General features: G+C 37.9%; 1 protein-coding gene across 4 annotated transcripts in view; it reads right to left on the bottom strand.

The window, feature by feature from the left end:
• The window catches only part of LOC121295502 (protein NO VEIN-like), a 61,816-nt gene that overhangs the window by 3,870 nt on the left and 39,153 nt on the right, over positions 1 to 18,793 (bottom strand). For 3 of the 4 annotated variants that reach the window (XM_041220192.1, XM_041220191.1, XM_041220193.1), the window contains 11 exons: positions 18,318 to 18,502; positions 16,649 to 16,917; positions 16,224 to 16,443; positions 15,348 to 15,528; positions 14,881 to 15,007; positions 12,930 to 13,004; positions 10,663 to 10,845; positions 7,897 to 8,159; positions 5,805 to 5,947; positions 5,207 to 5,294; positions 2,114 to 2,225 (listed from right to left, as the gene is read on the bottom strand). In XM_041220192.1, coding sequence (XP_041076126.1) covers positions 2,114 to 2,225; positions 5,207 to 5,294; positions 5,805 to 5,947; positions 7,897 to 8,159; positions 10,663 to 10,845; positions 12,930 to 13,004; positions 14,881 to 15,007; positions 15,348 to 15,528; positions 16,224 to 16,443; positions 16,649 to 16,917; positions 18,318 to 18,502 — 1,846 coding nt within the window. The other variant, XM_041220194.1, reaches the window with a different exon arrangement.

Here is an 18,793-nt window from a genome sequence, read left to right as displayed (position 1 = left end):
ATCCCATGTGCATTCCCTATCATTCTTTATTGCTGTTTCTGTTTAGGTCATTATCTCTTACTAACAATTCGAGCACAAAATGTCCTTTTATTTTCAACAACTGCTTCTGAATCTGGCACTGCATACTGACATTTTCCATTCACTAATTCACGGAGTTGCCACAGCTGTACAGGGGGCATAAATTACTGGTCCTCAATGACAGGAAGAGTAGACAAATTGCACTGCGCCAAATTACTTTGCTAAGCAGACCCAGAGCCTAATCTAAAGAAAGTAAATCTCTAGATTCAGCTTTTTAATTTTCCATACAATCTTCTGGTTATATAAACAGGATATTTCCTGAAAAGTCATGGAATGCAGTGGTCGAAATGAAAGTAATTGTAAAGCAATATATATATATATATATATATATATATATATATATATATATATATATATATATATATATATATATATATATAGTACTGTGCAAAAGTTTTAGGCAGGTGTGAAAAAATGCTGTAAAGTAAGAATGCTTTCAAAAATAGACAAGGTAATAGATTATATTTATCAATTAACTAAATGCAAAGTGAGTGAACAGAAGAAAAATCTAAATCAAATCCATATTTGGTGTGACCACCCTTTGCCTTCAAAACAGCATCAGTTCTTCTAGGTACACTTGCACACAGTTTTTGAAGGAACTCGGCAGGTACGTTGGCCCAAACATCTTGGAGAACTAACCACAGTTCTCCATTTGCAGAAATGCAGCCCCAAACTTGCGAGATACCTCCACCATACTTCACTGTCGCATCAAAACAGCATCAATTCTTCTAGGTACACTTGCAAAGTCAGGGATTTTGTAGGCATATAGTCAGGTGTATGAGTCAAAATTTGAAGCACGGTGGAAGTTCCTTGCAAGTCTGGGGCTGCATTTCTGCAAATGGAGTTGGGGATTTGGTCAGAATTAATGGTCTCCTCAATGCTGAGAAGTACAGGCAGATACTTATCCATCATGCAATACCATCAGGGAGGAATCTGATTTGCCCCAAACTTATTCTGCAGCATGACAACGACCCCAAACATACAGCAAAAGTCATTAAGAACTATCTTCAGCGTAAAGAACAAGGAGTCCTGGAAGTGATGGTATGGCCCCCACAGAGCCCTGATCTCAACTTCATCGAGTCTGTCTGGGATTACACGAAGACAGAGAAGCAACTGAGGCTGCCTAAATCCACAGAAGAACTGTGGTTAGTTCTCCAAGATGTTTGGGCCAACCTACCTGCCCAGTTCCTTCAAAAACTGTGTGCAAGTGTACCTAGAAGAATTGATGCTGTTTTGAAGGCAAAGGGTGGTCACACCAAATATTGATTTGATGTAGATTTTTCTTCTGTTCACTCACTTTGCATTTTGTTAATTGATAAATATAATCTATTAACATGTCTATTTTTGAAAGCATTCTTACTTTACAGCATTTTTTCACACCTGCCAAAAACTTAAATACAGTTTTATATATATATATATATATATATATATATATATATATATATATATATATATATATATATATATATATATATATATATATATATTATAAAGCACCAAATGTGTAATTTTCTGCAAGCTGTGATTTTGTAACATGGATATGTATAGCTGAAGATTAGACATTTGTTTAATAACTGCAGCAATTAAAGTATTAGAGCACTTATGGCTTCCCCTTAATTAAAGTGGAATAAAATAACTATGTTGATGTAGTTTTCAATCTCCATTTCTGCCACAGAAAACAAAGGATGCTGCAAATCCTGGCTTGATTTCAGTAATGAAGAATTCAGCTCTGATTTGAGATGTACTTCTGGTTTCTCTTTCATGTTAAAATGTAGCATTACTAACGTGAATTAGCATATACTGTTTCCCCTGGGTGTGTGTGTATGTGTGCGGAGAATACACTAATCAGACAGGGAAACTTGAAAAAACAACGGCTTGGCTTTGCTGAGTGAAGGTCAAGGTGACCTAAATGACATGTGAATATGACAAGAACAAAGATGTTTAATCTCTTTAAGACCCGTTAACCCACAAGGATCCTATGCCACAACAAAGACATTGACAGGACAACTGGTTTCAGTTGCTTTTAAAGCAGTACCTTTCGGTTCCTGTTCGATCTCTAGCGGTTTCAGAACCTCCCACTTCTCTTCGTTTTCTGGGAGATCACTGATGTCCTCTTTCCGTAAGAAGCGTTTCAATGCTGCTTCATCCTAAAAAAGACATACTCACCTGTTACACACATCGACTTGAAAGCATTGGCAGTAATGGGCAGGGGTCCTGACATATAACGAACAGCCAACCACTTCATATTATCCTGTCCTGACTTGCGGCAATCAATTAGCCTCTGAAACAAGCTTCAAAATGATACCTAGGTTATTTGTCAAGGTCATTTTAAAATAAATAAATAAATTTACCACCTCCAGGTGGATTCTCACCATGTGCGAACCGCCCCCTCTGGATGGACAACTGAACATTCATTAATGACCACTACTGCAAAAAACATCTCGATTCTGTCCTATTAAATTAGATCCTCCTGACAGGAACGAATGGTGTGCTAACTTCCCAAACTATTCTTATGTCCTTTTTAAGCAAAGGTGCTGCGAGTCATTACATAAGTGTTCCTTGTGAAACCTCAGTAGTCTGCTTGGATACAGAAGCACCAGCTGTTCTTTTTTACTCGTACATTGCCTCGTACTGTTAAAAACATATGTATAAGTTACTTCACAAGCCCAAACTGAAAACATTAGCTTTCTAGGGGTGTAAAATGTTAGCAGTAGAGTTGGATCCAATTCCTGTTTTTGAATTCCAATTCCATTTCCAATTCTTTTTTTTAAATCAATTCCAAATTCCTTAGAAGGAACTGGAATTGATATTTTAGACCTAATTGTTCAACTTCTTCCATTTGAAGCCAATTTAATTGACTAGCAGGGCCTTCAATTGAAGTAACTGGTTGCCACTGCGAGAAGTTCATTTTAACTGAATAGTGCTATTTGCAATTTTCATTAATGTGTTGGAATTAATTAAAAGGGAATGGGAATTTTATTAATTTCTTTTTTTGGTACTTATTTTGAGCTATTTACAAGTTTTATGTAATTTTTTTTTTTTTTTCAGGGCTTTTGCTTTTTATATACTGTATGAAATTGTTTTCTGATACTTTTCAAAATGCTTGGACGTTTTTTTCTGTCACCACAGTAACTGGACACTTAATTGGTACCTTCTTTCCTTTGCTGTCTTCCATATCCTAAATCCTGGTCACGGGCACATTCTTCTGGGGTTTTTGTGTGTAGGCATTTTTTATTATTTGCCCACAATTGCAATTCTGTTTTAAACCCTCTGCATCTTAACTATAATACCACTTTAAATCCTGCGAACAAACCTCCATTCCTAATTTTAATCTCGTTTTAAATCTTGCAAGCTGAGTCTCCAATAGAAATGTAGGAATGTGCTGCCACTCAGTAGTTGGGGCTGGTTTAAAGTATTCAGAACGAACCAAAGGTAGATGCAAGTCAGGAAGGAGGGACATTGCCCAGCTGCCCTGGGAGAGAGGTGGTCAACATGAGTTGAGTAACCATTTCCACTGTATATCCAGTGGATATGGGCTACACACCAATTCATTTTTTAAATTTTGTATATGGGGTGTTTTATCAGTTTTTTTATAGTTTTGTTTCCTGGAGCTAAAGCAGTTTACAGTATATATGACATACATATGCTATAGGCAGTAACAGACAGCTGTCCAGTTCAGAGTCGACAGAAAGCTTTAAAAGGAGGCGGCTAGTGTGCCTGGAGCTAAAACTATCTTAGGTAATGTAAACAAACTGGTAAGTCAACAAATCAGAGGGCACAGAAGGGTATGCTACAAAATAATCCAGTAAATAGTCAACTGACTAAGAAAAGAGTCATGCATTGTTTTACTTTGATGAATATAGCCCAATCCATGTTACAACAGATGTTGTTTTACTCATTTAAATATATTATTAGATACATTGATACATGATAATTAGGTCCCATGGGTCTTTCCTGTCTGAACAACAACAAGAATAAACCAGAAATGCACGCCCTGTTGAGAAGCAAACTTGCATAAAATCAACTGTAAAGAAATACATCTTCAGGCTTTGCAGTTTTATAAAAGAGATTAAAAAAAAAAAAAAACAGGGACAACGGCACCCAAGTTTAAATACCAACTAGGCCATCACTTTAAGTTATTGTGACACAATGAACTAAACTATCTTTTGGCCACTGTGTTTGGTGGACTCAGCATAGTCCACAGTGGACAGTATTTCATGAAACATTACCAGCACACATTTCAGCACCATTGGCACTAGTCTAGGAGGTCAGGCATGGAAATACATTGAGACTGTCCCCCCGTCCATTAACAGGGTGGTCACAGGGCAATGCAGGGAAAAACTTGTACTGTTAAGATATTCCTGCTCTGTGGATAATAGAGGAATTGAGTCACAATCACCACAATCCTCTATTGTCAAGATACCATATATATATATAAGTAAATACTAAACACCGCTGTACAGAAAAAAGGAAGTGGGTTGACAAACAGCTGGTGAATAAACAAAAAAAAACCAACCAACCAAAACAAGAAAATACACAGTGGGACCTCGGTGCTCAAATAAATAATTCACTTTATAGAGAAAACTGGATTAGAAGGTTATTTCACAATGGAAGCTTATGTCTGCTTCCACGATTCATATTATAAAAGATCGCTCCCTGAACAACATACACCTGCCCTCCTCTAATTACAATAAAGCTGATAAAGAATAATTAAATATTGGACATCCCTGCTGACTGCCAGTAAGGATAAATAGGCACATTTAGTCAAAACAGCTTGTCTTTCTCTTCAATATCTATCTCCTCTCGGCTTAAACCCTGGCCTGGTTGTATTCAATAAATCAGGATGAACTGGGTTGTCGTGTGAGCTTTAGTAGGTTGATAGTGAATTCACTGGGCTGAAGAAATGCCTGCGTTGGGGTCTGGTTGTTTATTTGAGTTTGGCTCAGGGTTCCCCACTGCCCTCAATCCCTCCTAGGTCAGGGAGACACTGATGCAGAGGAGAAATGCGGCATTAAATAAGGACTCCAATTGCTCTGGTCGGTCCTGCTCTGATTCCTGACATACATCCCAATAATAATGGTTCACAGCCATTTACCTTCCGAGAAACTCAACCATTTCTGCGACTTACATCGAGACAGGACATCAGCCCCTGCAGGAAGCGCTCCAGCTCCTTCCCAAAGTCTTTGTTTTCCATACTGAAAAGCTTGACAACCTCTCTGGAAATACAAACAGCAAACATATGTTTTCTACACTAGCAGTGCCAACTACAACAATGCTAAATGGCACGTGTGTTTAAACAGTAAAGCAGGGTTTGTTAGCTCATTCTCTTATAAAATATTAAAAGGTAGACATTATGTCAACTAAGCCCAAAACCTTTAAGGTCGATTTGTATAAATTATACACAAAATGAAAAATACCAATAACTGTATATGGAAACTCTTCATTTAATTTCTAATATAACATTAAAACAAAATGTGGGCTCCTGGACATTTTCATTTGAATATAATTTTTAAAATGTGACTGTATAATGAATACACAGCTCTGCAGCACCTTGCTGAAGGGTAGAGAAGTCTGTATACTTATGTATTAAATAAATAAAACACACAGAAGTAGCAGGAAGTAATTCAATCAAATGTGCATTTAGAGGTATACATGTCTTGTGTTTTTGTAATACAAGACCTGTGCTTTGGGCTTATTTTAGTTTGAAGCTCCTTAGAATACATTACCTGCAGATGTCTATGCGGGATCTGATGTGGTCTTTCTGTATGTAAAGCTGTCTGTCTTTTAAAAGGCAGATGACATCCTCCTTCTCAAACAAATGGTCCATATCAGGCAGGGTTAGCTGATACTGTATATACAATTTGCCAACCTACAGCACAGGCAGAAAAAACAATGTGCGTTTATGTGATATAGAACAGCTTTAACTTTCAACGCCAATGGAAAATCTACAGTTAATAAGTTTAGTGAAACACATGCTTAGATAAAACTGTTCATCAGTCTGTTTACTTAAATATGGTGTCTTCTTGTATTTCTCTTCACACAGATCGCACAGTAAAGCTTAAACAAAAACAAAGCATCAGCCCCATTTAAATTGAATGGCATCTCAAAGTAAATGGTTTGCAAACATGAAATAAAATGGATCTGTGAAAAGTGTGATCCTCAACATGGCAGTGAAATATTTAATGAACACCTGTACCGTAACTTTGAGAGATTCATAGAACACAGATGTGTACCAACTCGGACAGTGTTTCACCTGCGTTATTGATATGGCCAGAAGGTAAAACAATGTGTAAGTAAAAAGGCACATTTTCACTGGACAACACCAGTAACAGAATGTGAGAAAATCATACAATATACTGTAGCATTTACCAATTATACATACAGTCATTAAAGTGTATATACAGCAGATACATTCAAAAATCATATCTCAGTATGGCATGCCAAATATATAAACTGGCAACATATGAAGTCACCAGCTCACATGTTTTCTGAGATGCTTTGATAGTGGGGTGACAGCAGCTTTGGTTCATAGAATACAGTTGTGTACAGAGTATGAAGCCAGTATCTCAAAGCTTTAGGAATTTATCATGCGGAAACTAAAGTCACACGATGGATCATAGAGCAAAGTAAAGTCTACAGTTAGGTTTCCACAACAGTGAAAACATGAAGTCAGCATCTCTCTCTCTCTCTCATATATATATATATACAGATATATAATATATATATATAATATATATATATATATATATATATATAATATAGATATATATACATATTTTATGTTTTGTGACAATGCTTTGACGAAAAAGGTGGGTCGACTATATAACTAAAAAATATTTAATAGTATGTATAAGTACATACATTACCTTCTTCGTTTAGATTTTGCACCTTATGGTGCACAGCAGTTTTCCATTTTAATCTTATATAATATTTATAGAATAATAGATGGGTTACAAGAAAATAATTCCATCTAGGGTTTATGCGACGTCATAAACTACGAGACCATAGGTTGAGCAAGTTTATAAAAGGGTCACAGAAACCCGAGATGGAATTGTTTTCCTGTAACTCATTGAGAGCCCATCTATTATTTTTTTTATAATACATGGATATTATTTGTGATAAAATAAAGACAATAAAACGGGTGTTAAGGTTCAAATTGCAAGTTAATTTAATGAATAATAATAATAATAATAATAATAATAATAATAATAATAATAATAATAATAATAATAATAATAAATGTAATTTAAGTCCATATTAAAGAATCATAAATATAATTTTCTATAAATTAAACTTGGTAGATACTGAACTGCCAAAAATAATGTATGTTTAAGGAAAAGGTGTTTCAATGGGCTATGCTTTTTATTTTTTATTTTGTAGTCGCTTTGTCTCGTTTGCTTGTTTGGCGTTCCTGTAGGTGGAGGATGACTGTAAATCTTTGCAGAGACAGATTTGTTAAAAGCGCCTAAAAACATGAACTGCGGGTGTTGTCGAGTGATTGAAAACAAGACATTTTGTTTGAAAGTGGTCAGGGTGCACAGGAGTCAAATATGGGTCAAAGGTCAAGTATAATCAAGTATAGGTCAAGTATAATCTTCTAGACGACCGACAGTCACATAATTTTACCTACAAATTTTGTTTTCTGGAATACCAACTACAGTATTAAAACCGGCAACGCATTTTATGTTGGGAACTGATTAACAATATAACAATATGTATTACTCAATATGCATTTTAAAAATCTATTTGAAACCGAATACTTTGAGCATTGCTGTGATATACCTGACCTCACTATTAAAAATAAATGTGATTACCTACCTGACCGAAAGACAGTGACTTCAAGAGTCCAGCAATGTTATTCTCCTGAAGTTCTTTGTGAATGTGTCTGAATTCTTGGTATATAAACTTCTGGATATCTGGCACAACCTTGCGGACCAAGCGTTGCACTGATGGGCAGGGCCTGTAGTTTTCCGTTTGCGCCTCGACACTAATACACTGGGACAGGCTCCGAACCCCGCAGATCTTCAGGAAGCGCGCTCGGAGGTCCTCGTCAAACACCTTTTCTCTCAGGATAAGCTTCCCTGTTAATTCCAGGAGAACAGCTTCAAGATTATTATTTATCCAGAAATTCTAAACATTCACGGTAAACTCCCCCCTGGATGTCATCAACAACCACAAAATCCATCTTTGGTTCATCTCTGCAAGGTATATGCTGACAAATAGACAATCTGTTTAATAGCTTAGATTATTACAAGTTAAAAAAATAGTGGCCCCAGCATGTAACTGTATAATACACATTTGTCTTGTAGTCAATAACTGAACAGTGCTGTACAGTGCTATAAAACTGCTTCTGGTTTATAGGTCAGGCAGCTAGGATAGCACTGATTCAGTCTGCAAGGTTTTGTGTGACTACTGTTCAGCTACTATTGCCTTCAGTTCCTTTGGGGAAAGTTAGGGTGGAAATATTTTCTCCAAAAAGATCCGCAGAAATCAATTGTGAAACATCAGTAATTTGTGCAGTTTTGGATATCAGATATTTTTCCAAATGTTGCCCATCATGACACAAACTTGAAGGGGAAAGCCATTTTTACACCTTACAGAATATTGGGACCCGAAAATAAAATCGGTGAGGGAAACTCCATAGCACAGTTCTTATTCATATCCTCGATGTGATAACTAGACTAACACCACCTTGCCAAAACAGAGATAACCAACTGAACACAGCTTAATGTAAGCTAATGACAGTAAAGTTTCCAGGAAAACTGCTGTACATACACCCATCTTCCTTTTGCACAGTATATACTGTCGAGATCTCTGTGCCCATGAGCTCGAGGCAGTTGGCAATGCTGATAAGACTAACCTTTGGTAACAACAGAGCTGTACACTGATTTTGGAATATTTGCTAGTACTGGGAGCTAGTCAGTACTGATACAATTAAACAAATGATTTTCTTTAGCTGTTTGGTAAGAAAATCTTACACAGACTCAGGTATATATTATATTACTGTGTTTAGATCTGCTGTGTAGATCAACTCAGTCCACCCCATGGTCTTCTTTGCTAAAAGCCTCCACCCCCCGGAAGTCTATTACAGACCAGGAGAGGTTGAATAAAAGCTGAAAATGAAGGGGTGATGACAACAGTGGCAGAGCTGTCCAAGGTTCTGAAGCCTGCTTCGAGGATGTGTGCAGGATCCTCTTTCTGAGAAACAGACAGTGAACAGGAGACTCTCTGGAGCCCTGAAGATTGCAGAGCTGCACTTAAGTAGAGCACTTAACCAAATATAGCTGCTTTTCCTTAAAACAGAGATATCAGGAAGTTACAACTGTATTCTGTCATTCGTCCTGACCTCAGTGCTCCAGATAAGGGGCGTACCGTTGTAATTCCCAACTAAAAACCCATTACGACCTCCCAAAAATATTGGGGATTTGTTTTACAGCCATGGAAAAACAAATACGACCCCTGCCACTTTAACGGCAGTACAGAAATTAATGAGTGTGTTCTTATAGAGCAGATCTGCGCAGTTCACACATTTTGTTATGATGCATGATTCGAATGTTACTTAAGTGTGCAATATATCTGTTTATAGTAATGTAAGGTACAGAATAAAATCAGGGTATACAGCCCCTTGAGGATTCTATACCAGTACTGACTAAATTTTATTCAAAAGGATTAATCTAAGAAAAACTACAAAAATATAAAAGCCAAGGTAACCCTGACTTATTTTATTATCACAAAACGGCACTGCTCTTAGTTTGTATGAAATTTAAAACGACTCCTGCTGACAATTCTGAGAGAGATTACTGCTGACAGAAAGAAAAAAAATATCTGGAACACTGCGACCTGACACCTGACCTACTGTTTTTGTTTTCTGACGCACACACGCCTCAACACCTTTACTGCATCTAATCACAAGACAAGAAGCTTCCAGGACATTTTTGATAGGCAGCATGCGCCAATTTACAGCCAATCACATTAGTGCCGAGACAGGCTGAGACTCCGAGGCAAGCTGTACTTTAATGCTATTCTGGATTCAATAAGCTAAACTGTCAGCATATGTCTTGTTCTATAGACTGGGTTGGTTGGCGACACAGAAATCTCAAAAAGGTAGTTACAAAAACAGGACTGGGTGAAGGACAGGCACCTTTCAATTCCAGAATTATACAGAATATAAAATAATTTTTACTAGAAGGCAATAATAGGTACCCCCTGTTATTTTTGCTTGCTTTTACAGCAGTGTATATAAAAAACAACCTAAACATGCAACTCAAACAGTTAAAAGCATGACGGTTTAAAAACTACATTTGGGATAAACACTCAAAGAATATAAATGTGTCCCTGTTTATCATACAAAAGCCAGTGCAATCACAGGGAGGAGATACCGTGATGAAGCTATATGAGGATTATTAATGCTTGGTTTCTGGATGCATGCACAAATCAGAGTAGAAAGGTAAACACACAGCTGAGCTACTTTTAAAATATTTTTTTTTTTTACAGAGTCTCAATTAAAAGTTGTAAAGCTGTGCAACCTGATCCCAGAGAGCGGAGTAAGAAAGGGAGAGTTGATGAGAACGTTTTTTAAGTTACCTTGTTTATTGCTGGGCTTGGAAATGGGCTTTAAATCAGCAGTTGGGAGATTGAGCAGACACACTTGGCTGTAGGACTTAAAAAATCGTTCCAAGGTCTTGTTATCGGGTATTAGAGGCTGCCGAGCCAGAGTCACCCAGGAATTTTCCTTCGAAGGGAAAACCTTTCTGTCTTTCAACATTTCTGCACCAGAGAGAGAGAAAAGAATATTATATATATATACACAGCTCTGGAAAAAATTAAGAGACCACTGAAAAATTATCAGTTTCTCTGATTTTACTATTTATAGGTATGTGTTTGGGTAAAATGAACATTTTTGTTTTATTCTATAAACTACTGACAACATTTCTCCCAAATTCCAAATTAAAATATTGTCATTTAGAGCATTTATTTGCAGAAAATGACAACTGGTCAAAATAACAAAAAAGATGCAGTGTTGTCAGACCTCGAATAATGCAAAGAAAATAAGTTCATATTCATTTTTAAACAACACAATACTAATGTTTTAACTTAGGAAGAGTTCAGAAATCAATATTTGGTGGAATAACCCTGATTTTCAAGCACAGCTTTCATGCGTCTTGGCATGCTCTCCACCAGTCTTTCACACTGATGTTTGGGTGACTTTATGCCACTCCTGGCGCAAAAATTCAAGCAGCTTGGCTTTGTTTGATGGCTTGTGACCATCCATCTTCCTCTTGATCACATTCCAGAGGTTTTCAATGGGGTTCAGGTCTGGAGATTGGGCTGGCCATGACAGGGTCTTGATCTGGTTGTCCTCCATCCACACCTTGATTGACCTGGCTGTGTGGCATGGAGCATTGTCCTGCTGGAAAAACCAATCCTCAGAGTTGGGGAACATTGTCAGAGCAGAAGGAAGCAGGTTTACTTCCAGGACAACCTTGTACTTGGCTTGATTCATGCGTCCTTCACAAAGACAAATCTGCCCGATTCCAGCCTTGCTGAAGCACCCCCAGATCATCACCGATCCTCCACCACATTTCACAGTGGGTGCGAGACACTGTGGCTTGTAGGCCTCTCCAGGTCTCCGTCTAACCATTAGACGACCAGGTGTTGGGCAAAGCTGAAAATTGGACTCATTAGAGAAGATGACCTTACTCCAGTCCTCTACGGTCCAATCCTTATGGTCTTTTGCAAACCTCAGCCTGGCTCTTCTTTGCTTCTCATTGATGAAGGGCTTTTTTCTAGCTTTGCACGACTTCAGCCCTGAATCTAAGAGCCTGTTTCGAACCGTCCTTGCCGTGCACTTCACCCTAGCTGCCGTTTGCCATTCTTTTTGTAGGTCAATTGATGTCATCCTACGGTTGCTGAGTGACATTCGAATGAGTTGGTGGTCATCCCGGTCAGTGGAGAGTCGTTTTTGCCCTCTGCCGGTCTGTAGCTTTGTTGTCCCCAATGTGTGCTGCTTGACCTTGTTCTTATGAACCGCCGTCTTTGAAATTTTAAGGATGGAAGCAACCCAACGCTCACTGTATCCCTCTGCCAGTAAAGCCAGAATTGAACCCTTCTTTTCCTCACTCAAAACTTTCCTTTTCAACTCTTTGGGCATGGTCAATAGTTATTTTTTGATTCCAATTACTTTTGAGGTACTACTAGCACTGTTTTGCCATCCAGCTGGTCCTATTGCAAGAGGACAGTGATGACCACAGGAGTGGTTTTTATACTTTTCCTCATTAAATAAGATTTGGTTCAGGTGATCCCCTAATCAGTACCTCATTCAGTAGAATGAGGTGTGCCTGTGTTGGATTTCAACAGACACTGGAATGGAATGGCTGCCATAGATGTACAGATGCTGATTTAAGAAAAATCTGCAGTGGTCTCTTAATTTTTTCCAGAGCACACACACACACACACACAATATTTTGGTATGCTTAGCATAGCCTTCTTAAGGGAGCATGTGTTTCTGTTTAAATTGGAGTGGTTAGGTAGGTAATTTTGTAGTATTTGAGATACATGCATATATTTCAACATATTTGTATATTTTCCTTGTATTAAAAAGTATATAATAACATAAAAGCACCGTGAAATAGATGTGATATTCCTCTGTATCAGAGGGAAATGACATCACTTTGAGGTAAACTGTTGAATTCTTATTTAACTACATTAGTTAAATAAGAATAATAGAAGATCATAGAGGGTAAAAACTGATCTCCGCTCCATAAGAGATCAGAGTGGAGCTGAGTGAGATGAAAACCAGTTTGTACTGAAGAGAAATGGATTTGCACAGAAATGAAATTCAGGTTTCTGACCTTTCAATGATTTGCAATAGTTGTGGTCCAACTGATCCTCAATTTCATGTTCACCTGGGATTGTGCACTTCACAGCTGGAAGAAATATCAACCAAAATCATTTTAGAAAACAATGCCAACCGTTGTTCAGATATTCCAATTACTGCCAAATACAATTTTCTTACATACTTCAGAAATACATACGTAACACATATACTATACAAGCAATTGAAAATACAGCGCTTTCCCAATGCATGCACACTGCATACAGTGGCTCTCAAAGTATTCACCCCCCTTGGACTTTTCCACATTTTATTGTTTTACAAAATGGAATCAAAATAGATTTAAAAATTAGGAGTTTTTGCCACTGATTAACACAAAAAAAGTCCATAATGTCAAAGTGAAAAATAAAATCTACAAATTGTTCTAAATTAATTACAAATACAAAACAGAAAATAATTGATTGCATAAGTATTCACCCCCTTGTGTCAATATTTGGTAGAGACACCTTTGGCAGCAATTGCACATCTGGACACTGCAATTTTTGCCCATTCTTCTTTGCAAAATTGCTCAAGGTCTGGAGCAATGGACCTTTGGTGAACAGCAATTTTCAACTCTTTCTACATATTCTCAATTGGATTGAGGTCCGGGCTTTGACTGGGCCACTCCAGGACATTGACCTTTTTGTTTTTAAGCCACTCCAGTGTGGCTTTAGCTGTATGTTTGGAGTCACTGTCCTGCTGGAAGATGAATCTTCTCCCAAGTCCCAGGTCTCTTGCAGACTTCAGCACGTTTTCCTCCAGGATTTCTCTGTACTTTGCTGCATCCATTTTGCCCTCTATCTTCACAAGCTTTCCAGGCCCTGACGCAGAGAAGCATCCCCATAGCATGATGCTTCCACCACCATGCTTCAAGGTAGGGATGGTGTTCTCAGGATGATGTGCGGTGTTAGACTTGCGCCAAACATAGCGCTTATCGTATAGGCCGAAAAGCTCTATTAAGGTCTCATCAGACCATAGAATCTTTTTGCACGGTCTCAGAGTCTCCCACATGCCTTCTAGCTGAGATTTGATGTGTTTTTTTCAACAATGGCTTTTTTCATCTCTCCTATAAAGGCCAGTTTTGTGAAGCACCCGGGCTATTGTTGCAGTATGCAGAGTGTCTCCCAGCTCAGCTGTGGAAGACTGTAACTGTATTCCTACCCCTGATTGCTGTTTTTGAAGAACCTTATTCCGGATTTGCTTTGAATGTTCCTTCGTCTTCATAATGTAGTTCTTGCTAGGAAATGTACTAACCAACTGTGGGACATCCCAGAGACAGGTGTTAACCCAAAATCATGTGAAATACCTTAATTGCACACAGGTGGACTCTTGACACAAGACAATTGATTGCACCAAAGCTTATTTAGGTGTGTCATAGCAAAGGGGGTGAATACTTATAAAACAGAAAATAATTGATTGCATATTTGTAATTAATTTAGAACAATTTGTAGATTTTATTTTTCACTTTGACATAATGGACTTTGTGTTTCAGTGGCAAAAACTCCTAATTAAATCCATTTTGATTCCTGTTGTAACAAAATAAAATGTGGAAAAGTCCAAGGGGGGTGAATACAGTGAGCCACTGTAAACAACCTCTCTCTTTAAAGCATATAACCAGTGACCACAAATACAGAGGGTCCTCACAATCACATAATAATTGCACATGACCTAAAAAAGTTACAAATATTTGTATAAAATTAAGAATATATCGGGTTATAGCCAAATGCAATCTGAAATGTCCAGAGGAGGCTTTGATTGTGCGATAAGACTTGTGCAAAAATCAACATAGTTATTCTGTTCACCATACAGAGAGTGACAGACACACACCGCATAAGGGTTCCTAGTTTTTAAGGACCCTAACAATGAACATGACAAGCTAACACACAGGAAGCAGCTTGTGTAATAGACCCTGCCTTCAACAAGTAACTTACCTAATATTGCATAAATGACAGAAACATCCTGTAGAAGTTCGCTGGTGGGCAAAGACCACTCATTGCAAACCAATTCGAGAAGGTCTACATACTGCTTCATAGAGGGAATATATTCAATGTTTAAAGTCTGCAATTAAATGAGAAAGTAGAGTTTAAAAACATTACAAAAACAGAAAATGTATAAATGTAACAGCTGGTGTACAAAACATGCTATTGTATAACAAGTGTGACCGCCATCTTGAAGTGTCTGTTTCAAACCATGGATTGTGTTGCTAGGTAACGCAATGTCCTTTTAAAACAAAGACAAAATAAGGCTTTGATTTGGCGTCAACAAGGTTTTCTGACAAGAACTGTAATACTGCTCGGCCTCATGAAACATCAGTTCTGTTTTTTTGTTGAAGCCATACCCCGTGATACATGTACTTGAACTGATAGCTTGGTAATGGCTCTCTAATAGGGAAACTCACCTTTAAGAACAAATCATTCATGCCATTCAACTGTTTGTAGAATGGAGCAAGAACAAGAGGCTCTTGTACCGATACTTCAGCCTTCCTGACCAGGTCCCTGTACCTCTGGAACATTCTTGTCGGGTCAGTCCAGCACACTTCTTTCATGAAGTAGAATCTGCCAGAGGTAAATTCTTCCTTCCTGTAAAATGAAGTGAAGTTTAATTCACAATTATTCTATCAACACAGCGGGTTGACAGGTTTGAGCCAATGCAATGTTACTAAAACTGCCAATAACAGCAGCAGAAGATTAATGAATACATTGTTAGTTTTATTATATTAAGTATTTCAATACTGCAAACCTGTATCACATTTTCCTACATGGAAGACTTACACATGTGGTAAAAGTGAATTCGATTTTTTTTAAATGGACATTTTTTTCAGTGCTATTACAGCAGAAATTTCAGTGTTACGTGTCTGGTTCACAGCACTTCAAAAGGATCCATGAAGGAAAGCACTCGATATTGAAAACAATGTCAAAGAAAAGCAGAGATATAGTCTCACCAAAGTCAGTTTTTCCCTTTTTACAACTGTTGACTACATCCTTTTGTGAAATGAGTGGTATTAAGACAATTACAAGAGTGTTTGCCAATTTTTGGTTCACTAATAACTATATAACTAATAACTATAACTAATAGGAAAACTAGGCTGTAATGTGCGTATCTTTTGTGGTACCTGGTACTAATTATGCCTTATTATCAGGTTATCTGTTTGCATTTGCACTTCCTGGGTCAACTTAAAATTACCGGATAACAAAATACAGTAAAAAATTACCCTCAAGTAGACTATTAGAAATAATGTAGGAAATTGTTTTAATAAAACCTGCTTTTCAAATACCTTTCATACTCCACAAACACAGCTGGCGTTTGCTGGAAAAACGTTTTCAGTTGCTGGGGGTTGCAGTTCTCATAGAGGTACAGATACACATTATAAATGTGATCTACAGTGGTTACAAAATCAGCTCCTTCAAGTTCTCCAGGATTCCCTTCTGTGTTTTTAGAGCACCAAGACTTGAAGAGAGTGATAACTTCTTCCACAGAAATGGAAGACTTGATGCCTGAAAAGACAAATTGATATTCTAGAATACAAGACAGGCTTAGAGGTCACAGCATAGAATTTGTAAAATATTTACTTAAAGGAGCAACTTGGTACAGGTATGAATTATCAGAGAGTCCACTAGGGGCAGAGTGTTGCTGAGAGACAGGTTAACATTCACTTGGTGGTTTGTAGTGTACCAGCAAGCATCCTGTAATATTACTTACCGATAGAACCACAAAATTCACTTGGGTTTAGTTGGATTGAGACATAGCTGACATGATCTCCTAACAACTTGTAAAGTTCAGAAGATTTCAGGAACACATTGTTGGGGCACAGGAACTCCACTGTAGGCCTGATGTTTGCAGCCTCCATTTTGTAAGCTGGCACCCATGGCGATGTTGTGAGGTACAAGGCAAAAGATGACTTGGTGTCTCTCAACTTCCGTCCTTGGCTGTCAAATACTTGAGCGCTTTGGTACTGAGAATATCTGTCACTGGAAGACAAACACAACATAATAGCATGTTTCAGTTGCTTTCATTATATATATATATATATATATATATATATATATATATATATATATATATATATATATATATATAATATATATATATATATATATTTAATTTATAATGAGTGGCCAATAATATTACCCCTGTTTTTCTGATTATGTTTCCTCACTTCAGCAATTCCCCACAACAGCTCAGGAAAACTGTGGGCGTCCCCCAAACCCAAGACCAAGCTAACTGCCTCTTTACAGCCAGGAGGTGGAGAGCGGTTGCCTGGAGGACAAAGAGCTGCCTTGCAGGTGTCTGCTTGAGCTAACTAGTCGCATGGCCAGTAGGGTCAACTGTAATGTGGCGAGGAGAAACAGTCCCAGATGATTTTCCCTACCTATCTAACCTGCAGGAGCAACAGAGTCAAATGTGACGCTTCATCTGGAATCCCCACCAAAGACAAATGACTTTGCACAGCCAATACACTAACCTGGACTGTAGGACTCGCCCTGCACACTCCGCCGTCGTGCCTTTACCAGATGAGCCCCTTTGTTGATTAATTATATTGCCCCCTTTTTAAACCCAGTTTGAATGCCACCTCCACGTAACAATGCACTTACTGCTCAGGAGGATTGTCAAGAAAACCCATGCTTTTCATCTGCTGAACCTTAGCAGCTGGCGTTGGCAAGTCACTGAACCTGGAGTCAAGGCTCCGTCTGGCTAGCGTCTGCCACTTGACCAATAGGGATCGCCGAAATAAAATGAGGTGAATTAGCCCCAGCCAATCACCCTACATTGTATACAGTTATGCATCGCATAGGTGAGCCTGTGTCTTCATTTTTCAGTTTTTGTTTTACTGTACCTTATTTTGTATCCCCTCCCAAATATTTTTTTTCAAAGTATATTTGACTATTATTGGGGCTTGAATTTTTCGGTTTTTATTTTCCAATTCTCCCTATACATGTTAATTAGCTGTTGTTAAGCTGTCTCTGCCTCCTAGTAAAAGAGAAAACTACTAATTAAAGACTGGGTTTAACATATTTTTTTTTGCTACAAAATCAATCCAATTTTAAATAATGCACTTGCCATCTGTGTACACTCTGTACTGGTTATTTTATGCTGATAGGAAAATTTGTCAGGATAACTCTGTAAAATGTGTGAAAATAACAAAAGCACACTGATAAACTAGGCGACTGCAAGAATGAAAAGCAATTAGGATCAGCAATGAGCAATTAACGTAATTTGCCACGTCTGTTTGAAATAAAAATTGAGAAACATAATCAAGCTCAGCCAAGATATGATGGTAAAAACAAGTGACATTTTTTGTAATTAACAGCTTTTTCTCATGTGATCAAAAATGAAACTTGAAAACTTCAAACCCTAACTATTTGCTTACCCAGTATCCCAGTTTTTATCGAGCAAACTTAAAAGCTCTTCTCTTTGTCCAAGTTTCTCTTTTTCTGAAAGACGGTCCGCTGTAACGAGGGAATGAAACTCCTCGCATTCACAGTCTTCGATCACATAAACATCGTCTGTGGTCTTTTGCCAGAATTCATGATCGCGTGCCCATGGACTAGAAGCCTAAAACAGAATCAAATCAAAGATAACTAGACATGTATATTTTGGCGAACAATATAAAACATCTGTCACGATAAACTCAGTCACTGCGTCAACACCTGGATACATTATGCATGCATTTGGCAGGAATGGGAATTAACCCTATCCCTGCCAACCACCACAAACACACCCAAGACTGCCAGGGATGGAATTTTAATTTCCAGCCCTGCCATATCTAACACACTCACATGTTTGCACATTATTTACACGTGCAGCGCTTCTGCCCTGCCACAACCACATGCACAGCAGTTAATT

The sequence above is a fragment of the Polyodon spathula genome, chromosome 20, assembly GCF_017654505.1.
Source record: "Polyodon spathula isolate WHYD16114869_AA chromosome 20, ASM1765450v1, whole genome shotgun sequence".
Lineage (NCBI taxonomy): Eukaryota > Metazoa > Chordata > Actinopteri > Acipenseriformes > Polyodontidae > Polyodon > Polyodon spathula.
Note: the sequence above shows the minus strand (reverse complement) of the source record. Positions and strands in the feature narration are given on the sequence as shown.